The following is an 11,072-nucleotide window of genomic DNA, read 5'->3' on the forward strand; positions in this document are numbered from 1 at the left end:
AGATGGAGGGAAGAGAGGGTGGTTTTTCCCATTCCATCCAGGAGTGTGGTGTTAACTTTGAGCTACCTTATCTAGTGTTTCATAGCGGCTGGTTCTTCTTATAATTGTCTATTCATATGTATGGTTTGTGTGTGTTCATATTGTCACAATAATACCTTTTTGAGAATTGAATTAATCTTGCTTGTTTCCGATTGTAATAGTTTCTTGTTGCAGGAGATATTGTAGCGTGTTTTGTCTCATGGTTGTGTTATTGTATGATTTGGCTATTTGTATTTGTAGAGTTCTGAGAGTATGAGGCATGCTTTCAGAAAATGTGTGTAAACAATCGAGAAAAACTGTAATTTCCCTTTTTTTAACTTTCCTATTTAATTTTTCATTTAATGTATTGATGTATTCCTTTTTAAATGTATTATTTATGTATTTAATTATGTATTATTTACCTTTGCATTTCCTTCTATTTATTTCCACAAACTAAATTTATATCAATGTCCGCTCCATATTTTGTCATATTTATGATCGATATCAGAGTCCTGGTAGGAGCCGCTCTCACATTAAATCGCCCCGCGGTGACAGTGTCTCAGTGGCAACCAGTGTGTGGTGGGAGCAGGGCAAGTAAAGTGAATATCTGCACTCTGAGGTCCATCAACCAGCAGGCAAAAAGCTGACCGTGTGACACACCTTGAATCATAGCCCCCTCCATAATGAAGCAGAAATGCATAAAGAAATGCAAAAAGAAAACACAGAAATCAGTTTGGGGACATAAATGGGGCAAGATGTAGGAGCTTTTTATTAGTTTGTTGCTTTATTTGGTATTTTCTTTTATTATTTATCTTTGTTTGGCTGGTTGTTTGTTTAGTCTAAGTTCTGGCAGGGTCAGGAACAGAAGCCATTTTGGATGAAAAGCAATGATCCATTCAGTTAGACAGGAAACACAGACAGAAAGCACTGATGTTACAGCAGCAGTCTGAAAGGAGTGGAACTGAACTAGTCTAACCTGGTTCTTTACTTTACTTAGGAACCTCTGGAGACTCTGTGAGAGAGCTGCTGTCCAGGACTGGAGCCCCAGCCCCCAGCCCTCCACCTCTGCCTAGCAGCCCTGTACCTCTGCCCCACAACCCTTGCCCTCTGACCCACAGGCCTCACTGGTGGGTGTCCAGCTGGAGGTGAGTACTCTAAATGTGTACACAAGTGTTGTTCAGCTGCCTCTTGTTTTTCTATCGGTCAGAACTACTCTATCCGGTCAGTCATGTGCGGATGAGAGGCCAGTGCCTTACTGCACAGAGCTCAGGAGGCCCGTCGGTGTGCTCAGGAAGTGTCGCCGGAGATGCATAAGCCATCAAGAGAGGCTGCTCAGGCTGTATGCCCTCTGCAAACTCTAGAGGACCTAAGGTCACTTTTGAAGACAAAGGTGTGGTATCAGGACTCCTTCTTGGTTTGCCACCATACACCTCAGGGACGCCTACTTTCAGATTTTAATCTGGGAGAGTTGTTACATATTTCGTATGTACAGGGAATGACCCCCCTGCTTGTCATGGCGCATGGATATTTTTTTAAGACACACTGACTTGCCCAGCCACACCCTAAGGTTTAGCTATAAAGCACCTATGCTGGTGTGGAATCACTGATTGTTTGATCTCTACCTGAGTCATGATGCAATGTGTAACAATCTGTACAGCATTAAATTGCTTACCTGTTATATGGTAGTTTGGGCGCGTGTCTATAGGCAGCTTCCCTTGATTGCTGTTTCCTTTTCTCTGATTCTTTCTGTAGTGTTGCTTGTGACAAGAAAAAGCTAGTCCCAATGACATTGTTTCTGTCTTTACTTACTCCCGGCTACGATGGCTGTAACTCCCTGTACCAGCGTATTGCTAGTGGTTTTGTGAAGTAACGCGTTTGGTGGTACCCGTGCTGAGTGCAGTTTCTTGATTAGGGGGGTAAACAAGGAAGTGAGCATTGTTCAGCCAGTCCCTGCCCCTGCAAACAGTGTCTATGTTGCCAGATCTCACTAGACTATACAAACCCAAAACAGGCAACCTACCTACCACAATGTGAGAGAGAGGCCACTTGCACTAGTTCACACTGTATACTGTATGTGTGTATAAATTGTGTGTTGAAATTTCAATCATCCTTAAACTTAGGTTAACGCACTAATGACAACAAACAAACAATGTTGTCAGTTAGTTTTATTGGTACTTTCATTACATATGTTATGTTTTATTAAGTTTTGTGTTAAGAAAAATGTCCTTTTTTTGTGTGTCTTACCTGTTGCAGGAAGTCATTGTGTGGGACGGGCTCACCCTGCAATTCCCTGTCTGTTATCTACTTGATGATGTCATTAATGACATTATGGGCGCTACCATGGTAGAGGGGGAAGCTGCTTATGTTATTTATACTTTTTTTCTTCTTATTTCTGAATGGCTGATAATATGTATTTTGAAGATGCGTTCCTGTAAGACATATTTCTATATGTTTGAGGGGAGAATGTTAGGGTGCCTAACCTTGTAGTGAGGAAGGTAAAGCATGGCACACACCAGGGCTTGTGCTGTAATTTTTTTTCTTTGTTGTTGATTTAGAATCAGTTTCTCAATTTTTTTTTCTAGTTTTGCACATTTCCTGGAAGCACCTGTAAATAAATGTCCACTTATGGGACCACCAACAAAGCCTCTAGAGTCTGCCTCCTGTTTAACCTTGCAACCTGCTTGTGGTGTCCTGAGCTAACATGCTCAGTGGCACCCGTTCTAGGTGCAGACATTCTGTCAGCTAAATCGAGTAGGAAAATTCTACTCAACCTGAGCCAGCATCTCTCTGTTTCTGGTGCAAAATTGAACAAAGACTTAGGAGGCTATAATCTTGAGGTGGTTAAATGCCAGAGCGCCCCTGAAGCATATGTTTGCAGTTGTCAGCTAATGTGCTCAGTATTAGTCAGCTAACAGCGCATGTCTCCTCCCTTCTGGAGACAGGGGATGATTAACTATCCTGTGGGTAGGCAGCGCGGTAAAAGGAGGGCTGGTGGTCACGGCCCCCATTTAGCTAGTTTCTCCCTCCAGCTCCATTCTGCCACCTGCAGCCAAGACCACCTGCCCTGGCAGGAGTTGCAGGGTAGTCCGTGGCCTGCTTACTAAGTTGCACAGAGCTATGGTTACACAGACCTGTCTGGCTAATACTGGGGCCAATAAGTCCTTCTGACTTCATCACCTGTCCTGCCAGTAGCAGTAAATGGACCTGTACTTGTATAGCGCCTTTCTAGTCTTCCGACCACTTCAAAGCGCTTTTACACTACGTGCCCTGCCACATTCACCCTTTCACAACAGCGATGGGGCAAAAGTCCATCGGAACACGAAACTAACTCATTCATACAACATTCACCACACCTATTCTATGCATCGGGAGCGCAATTTGGGGTTCAGTATCTTGCTCAAGGATACTTCGACACGTGGCAGAGAGCGGGGGGGATCGAACACAACTTCTGATTTGGGGGACGACCTGCCTCTGAGCCACAGCCGCCCCTCAGTATGCAGTATGATTCTGGGGGTTGCAGAATTGTGGACGAACTTCAAATGGCTTCCTCTTGCCTTTCCTATATTGTGAAGGAGCAGACAAATGCTAGAAGCAAAGCATTAGCATCCTTTTGGGTTGTTAATTGCCATTCATGACTTCCATCTCTCTTTGACAGACCACTAAAACCTAAAACACAGAGACCTGCCATCTCAGGCATGCGGAACCCTGTTTTACCCCTTTACAGCAGGGCTCAGGTTGGGGACTCTTGGCTCTATGCTTCCCAGAGCCTGTAGTGAGGACCATGAAGGGCAGATGCGATCCACTACTGCTGCCTATTCATACTGTTGGGAAGTATTACTTTGTAAGTTTGAACTATTTAATTCCTTCTTACTGTATAGATAAGTTCTGTAAGCCTTTCAGCTATTTGATATCTTCTCCACTTTGTGAGAGAAGGAGTAACAATTAGAGAATAAACCCAGGATAAAAGATACATGGAAAAAACTGAATTATGTATACAAACAAATGTTTATTAGCAATATAAATGAATACTTACAAAGGAAAAGATCAAAGTTTCAACTAAAATCTACTTTCTTAAAAGAGAGCGAAAATAACTGACTACAAACACAAAACTAGTAATTAGGCAAATAAGCACTAAAGGCCACCCTCCCTCCACTGAGGGAGTAAGAAAGAGGACAACGAATGCACCCACAACACACAGCACAACACACAGCTCTGATTCGGCATTTGGCCCGCTGGCCCCGCCTGCTTGACTGATGAATAAATTAATTGCCGGTGTGCCTAGGCAAGGCACAACAGAGAGAACAGGGCAGAGGCATGGTCAGCCATCTTGCAGGCCGTCCCAAAGAACTTATTTCTGCACCAAGGATCGAGGATTCCGGGGCGATCTCTGAAGATCGAGGAATCGAGGATACATGGGAGCAGCCTTCCTGGAAGTCTGAATAATTGAACACTGTGGCTTATAAATATAAAAGTTTCCGTTCTTTGGAATGAATCACTGTAATTCCATGCCTGAAGTTAACTCCAAAGAGAAATTATGTATAATGCAAGATTATTGGGGTCCTATATTCCAAATAACTTTATTTCACCTACAACTGGCATGTGTGTGACTTATCGGACTTGTGTTAGGAAGTCACGCTATGACAGTATAACATTACAAGCACTCACGTGGCTGCCACAAGTTGTTTCTGCTTATTTCAAGAACCACATTGTCACTGACACCAACCATACACATTGTCCTATCATGGAATGTTTCAACATGTTATGTGAGTGAAATAATGTGTTTTGATATGTTTTTTTTTTTTTTTTTACAGGTTTGTTTATTACTTTATTTTATTGTTATGATTTATGTGTTATTTGCACTTTATAACTTAGTTTTGATAAGCAATTCATTTTATTATTATTATTATTGAACAGGGAGAGATGAAGATACAGACAAATGAACACTTTAGTGGGGAAGAGGAATACAACCAAGAAGTGGAGTAGTCTGGCTGGTGGCGTTTGAACTTGACTGAGAAATATCAGACTGGATGACACACATCGCCCTCTCCATTTTGCAGTAGCACATGACTGCCTTCTAGTTCTAGAGAGAACAGGGCAGAACAAAGCAAAACACACACACAAATTGTACAGAGTGGAACATCAAAAAATATTATATTTATAGTTTTTTATTAATATTGATGTATTAGGAATTTACTTTAGTGTCACCTGAGGGAGGATACAGAGCCTCTCGGTAGACTGTACTGTTGTTCAGGACTCATAAACACAGCCAGGATACACCACAAAGGTCTTGATTAAGAAGCCCTTCCCATCACATACTGCCTGCAGTTGTATGAATGGGAATAGTAACAACACAGAATAAATAAAGAAATCACCTGTAACCTCGCACTGCTCGACAGAAGAGGCACAGGAATAACTTCTACTGGCAGAATGCGTTTGTATTATTTGTTCATTATGTACATGTGTATTTATTAATATTGTGATTGTAGACTCATTATTGAATAACCCAGAATATGATCATGGTGTCTTTTGAACTTAAAATATATATTAGTCTCAATGTTTTGGGAATTGTTAAGTCTCTGTAAATAATGCTATAAGGAGTTCGGTCTAGACCTGCTCTATTTGAAAAGTGTCCTGAGATAACTTCTGTTATGAATTGGTGCTATACAAATTTAAAACTGAATTGAAAATTGAATTGATTTTTTTTTAAATGATATAACTCATATGACCCAACTCAGTAATTATCAGCCTCATGTCACTGAATGGAAATGACAATAAGTGATGTAAAAAGTATTTCTTGCTGACAGACAGACTCTCTGCTGTGTACTGAAATAAGTGCTTTACGACGGCCTGCAAGATGGCGGACCAGAACAACTTCCGGTTCCAGCGCGGAGCGAGGAGCAGGAAATGTCAAATAAGAGGCTTGGGATGTTCCCATTATCCCCCTTATTATGCTTGATCTTCAGGTCGTAACCTTGCACCAACAGAGCCCAACGCATCAGTTGTGGTTGTACATCTGAGCTAGAAAGACAAGAGGGTCAGTGTACACAATCACTGGAGATGAACTGGAAATGTTGAAGTGCGAGGAGCATAGCAAGGGTCTCTTTCTCGATGATGGAGTAGTTACATATTATATATATATTGCATTGTATTGTCTACACTCTACACTGTTCATTTACTGCTCTTACTGCACTCATGTAGAGTTGCCAGAAGATGGCAGCGAAGGATCACAATGTATAAAACTCCTCCTGCATTTCGTGTTCCGTCTACACAGATAACATTAGGGTAATAGTTTTGTTATTCACACATAGGCACAATAATATATCATAATGTAAGTCCTGTTTAATTTCCTCAGCTGATCACCTGTTCAGATTGTTAGCATTAAGACCTTAATCAGAAAGTGTTTCCACTTTGTAGCTTAGTTTCTAACGTTTTTGTACTTATTGCCATTTATTCTTCCTTCTTTCCTATTAGTTTTATCTGAACGTTAAAATTCCTCTGCTGCACAGGGTGTGGGGACAATGATTGAGAGCAGCTTGGTTGCATTCCCCTCTCGGCCAATCAGGGATTTTAGTGCCAAGAGTTTTCGTGCCTAACAATTACCTGCTGCCTCAAGATTTAAATTTATTTTCATTGAAACTTAATACCCATTTATTTTTGTAGAGGCATTTTGTAGTTTGGAGAGGCATTTGTTTATTGATAAAGAGGTGTGTTTTCATTATTGAAGCTGCACTAGGCAACTTTTATAAAAAATAACTTCTTGTCATATTTGCTGAAACTGTACCATCCTGACAGTAGAACATGAGCCAGATAATCTGCCTCCTAGTGAATTTGCAAGAATCAGCTGAGCCTGGATGAAAACAACCAATCAGATCGTTATGTTCTTTGTCTTGGAGCTCATTTTTTACTAAACAATAGTTGTGTAATAGTCATGTAAGGGTGAGGACACTGGACACTCACATATCCACCTTGAGACATTGCATCCTTTTTTCACATGCAACACTATGGAGAAGTAAATATTAACTGAAATATTAGCATTTTCTGAAGCTTGTGATTGCTGCTGCTGCTTGACAGCCCAGCTCCTGAAAGAGTCCCAGCAAGAAGTGTTCATGTGCTACTGCTACTGCTGCAACTGAACTGACCATCAGTGTGTTCAGTGAAGCAGGGCAGCACTACTACTAGTGGAGCAGTCTTATTTCAAACCCTCAGCTAACTCTGATTCAATGATTGATTATACCTGCAACAGTTTATAATTAGTGTGTCACTATTAAGAGCTTTTCAACAGTAGCAATTATTTCACACACGCCGTGCTCCTCACTGGCAGAGTGGTTAAAGCACATGGCACATAAGCACATGGTGTGAGGTTCAGTTTCTCATTTAGAGCTTTAAGAAAAAACAAACTTGAGAGACTGTAGAGCATGTAGAACATTTATCTGAGATCCAGATAGTTTTAGGGAATAATCCTAACAGATAAAATACATAAAGACGTTGAAACTGCCCCAAATCACTTTGCATACGTTTCTTGTCATAAATCTCTTCCATTGTCTGACTTCAACATGCTGACCTTCAAGGAAACATTAATTCATATGAATGTATGTTTCTTAGTTGACTGCCACTGCTGCATGCTTTCAGCCACAGATGCCATTCCAATTCAAAATGTTCAGCATTTTAAGGAGGTGTGCTCCTATTCAACTGTATCCACCTTTTACACATTTTACAAAATGAAGCTTTTTTAACAAATGAAGTTATTAGGGCCCGAGCACTGACCGTGCGAAGGCCATATTGTATCTGTAAGGGTTATTATTATTATTATTTTAATTCCAAATGAATCGCATATTTGAAGGCCACAACCTGCTCGAAAACTCATGAAACGCGGCGCAATTGTCAGTCATGTGAAATTCAGTCAGGAAATACAAAACATGTTGTTGATGATATTTCATGATTGCGGTGACGGTTTGTTAAAGGGTGTGTCAGTGGCGTGGTGTCAAATTTTGATGTACCGCTAGAACACGTAATTTTTCTATTAAAAATATGGGAAGGGAAAAGACTCCCTTATACAAGTTGCTCCTATGAAAAAGACAAAAAAATAAAATAAAAAGAAGTGAGAAGCCTGAGGAGATCTGGTTTGGACTTGATTACTTGATCAACTGACAGTATAAATACTAACAATGCATGCTAAAATACAATGTATCCTCGCAGATGGTTACTTTATCTAAGGTCTCACTGACATGATTACAACAGAAAATAACAAGAAAAAAAATAGCTTTTGTTATAAAGGAGAGTACAGTAAGAAGGTTTGGAAGAAATATGGACCATATCTTGTATAACAAAATAATTCATTATCCTTGTGATGAGGTAAAACTGTTACCATTTTCAAACTACATATTTAACTTTGACACAACACTACAGAGAAGATAATAAAGATGAGTTTGGAAACTTTGATTCAGATTCTCAAAATCCAATCCAAAAATGATTCCTTGCTCTTTTATTACTACTTATGAAAAGGGAAAAAAAGAAATTGATCCCACCTTTAAACTCTTTGGATCTGACTATTGTAGAACAGACACACACATCCAGCCAGAGAAGTTCTCAGATGATGTCAAGAGAGGAGTGTGGAGATGTCACCTTGTCCCATTTCTCTGTTAACTGTATGTAATTAATGCGCTCTGTACTGTTCTGTGTGGTTGGACCAGGTCAGTATGTAATTAATGTGCTGATATAGATAAAACTGCTGTCTGCCTATAATTACTGCTACTGGAGCTCCGATGTACATTAGATATATGTCAAGTTGTGTACGTGTGTGTGTATGTAATGCAAGGCTTATTCTTGTCACTGTCTATCAGATGATGTCATAATGATGTTACACTATTAACGAAAGACTGAAGAGGAGACAAAAGGAGTAAAGTGGAAGAGAAGAGAAAAGGGACCTGGAAGAGAAGAAGAGAAAGGAGTAGAGGAGAAGGGAGGATAACACAGGAAAAGGGGAGACAAGAGAGGACAAGATGGGAGGAGATAACAGAGGACAGGAGAAACCTACTTCTCAGGTTGGCTGTAATTACTGTTCAGATGTAGGTAGATGTGTTGACTGTATAATCACTGTGTACTAATGCCTGTGTGTATGTGTGTGTTTGTGTGTAAGAGAGAGAGAGAGTGTACTGAGACGTCAAAATGTCCTTCCCTATATGTTATTAATGTGTGTGGAATTACTAATTACTATATACTTGGTCAGGACATGTATTGAGGGTGAGTGACCACAAACATTCTAAACGAAACACTGAGAACATCGGGCCGAAGATAGTGGGAGATGTATAAATGTATATATATATGTTTATGTGTGTGTGTGTGTGTGGTGTGTGTGTGTGTGTGTGTTGGTGAATGTCAAGATATCACTTCAGTGCCACTGTATGCCAGTGTAGACGTTCTGGTCTATAATTATGTTGTATATCAGAATGATACACACACATACCCACACTCACTCAGAGATGCACTCACACTTAATTTCTTACTCTGTATGTAATTAACACACACCTGGTTTCACCTGGGTAAATGGCTCTTTTGGACGACAATTATACCTTCAAATTAATTCAATGTTTGCTGGGGAGGGTATGACAGTACTAAAATACAATTTTTGTGCCAGGTATCAGGGTACCAGGGTACCAAGTAATGATCAGGTACAATTATATCAGGGTATTAGGGTACTAAAATATTAGTTAGCGTTAGGGTACCAAATTATGATCAGGTATCAGGGTTCTAGTGCCAGTCAGTCAGTAAATTTGTACGGGGCACCAAATCTATTACTTGGTTATTAGGTATTAACATTTATTTCAAAGTATTTCCATACCATTACATCTTTGTTTAGCAGTCCACCACACCTGTGTATAATGCATGCATCAATACATGAGCGGGGGCTCAGACTGATGATGTGCTGGACTGTCTCAGGGGCATCTTTGCATAGTCTGCACTTGGGTCAGATCTACTCTCTGGTAGATCTTGGCCTCTATGGCTCTTTACCTAGGGCCTGTTCTTGTGCTGCCATGATCAGTGCCTCTCCTGCTGTCTCTGAGTCCAGCCTTTTCCAGCCATTGGTAGGTCTTCTCAATATCAGCCACTTTTCCAATTTGGCAGTGGTACATGCCATGTAGGGGCTTGTCCCTCCAGGTTGTCTGCTCCTCTTCCTCCGCAACTCTTATCGGGTTTCTGTTGCCATGAGACATTCACCTAGCAGTTCATCCTTTGTGGGCCATTTTTCTGATGTACTCTTGGATTTTTGATGTTTCATCCTGGGATAGTGGCCTTGATGCTCACTAGTCCTCGGCCTCCCTCTTTCCGCTTAGCGTACAGTCTCAGGGTGCTGGATTTGGGGTAAAACCCCTCCGTGCGATGGTGAGGAGCTTTCTTGTCTTGATATCTGTGGCTTCTATCTCCTCCTTTGGCCAGCTTATGATCCCAGCAGGGTATCTGATGACTGGTAGTCGCGTACCATGTTGAGGCTTGGATCTTGTTCCTGCCATTCAGCTGACTTTTCAGGACCTGCCTTACTCTCTGGAGGTATTTGGTTGGTGGTTACTTCCTTGCAGCTTCCTCACTGGTTCGTTAGCCTGTGGGATACCAAGGTATTTGTAGCTGTCTTGGATATCACCTATGTTGCCCTCTGAGCAGGTGGCTAATGGTACTCCACTTCGGAATTGGGACCCGTAACCAGTCTTTGTGATGAGTCTGACTGAGGGGGTTCAGGCCTATGCAGAACAGCAGTGGTGATAGCGCATCTCCTGGGTATATGCCGCATTTGATGTTGACTTGGGCAATTGGCTTGGAGTCGGCTTCTAGGGTTGTCTTCCACATTCCCATCGAGTTCTGGATAAAGGCCCTTAGGTTCCTGTTGATCTTATACAGTCCAGACATTCCAGTATCCACGTGTGGGGCATTGAGTCGTAAGCTTTCTTGTAGTCGATCCAGGCGGTACACTGGTTGGTCTTCCTGCTCGTTACAGTCTTGGGCGACTGCTCTATCAACCAGTAGCTGGTGCTTGGCTCCTCTGGTGTTGCTACCAATTCCCT

At 41.3% G+C, this 11,072-nt stretch overlaps 1 protein-coding gene across 1 annotated transcript; it reads right to left on the reverse strand.

The window, feature by feature from the left end:
• Window positions 1–5,855: 5,855 nt before the first annotated feature.
• Window positions 5,856–11,072, reverse strand: LOC118330280 (the record flags this gene model as incomplete). Its single annotated transcript, XM_035664767.1, is given in 3 exon segments — window positions 5,856–6,036; window positions 10,027–10,212; window positions 10,655–11,072. Coding segments are annotated over 3 exon segments (785 nt in total), but the record flags the coding sequence as incomplete, so codon positions are not given.

Source organism: Morone saxatilis, unplaced genomic scaffold, assembly GCF_004916995.1.
Source record: "Morone saxatilis isolate NCDOM2014 unplaced genomic scaffold, NCSU_SB_2.0 Contig2, whole genome shotgun sequence".
Taxonomy (NCBI): Eukaryota; Metazoa; Chordata; class Actinopteri; family Moronidae; genus Morone; species Morone saxatilis.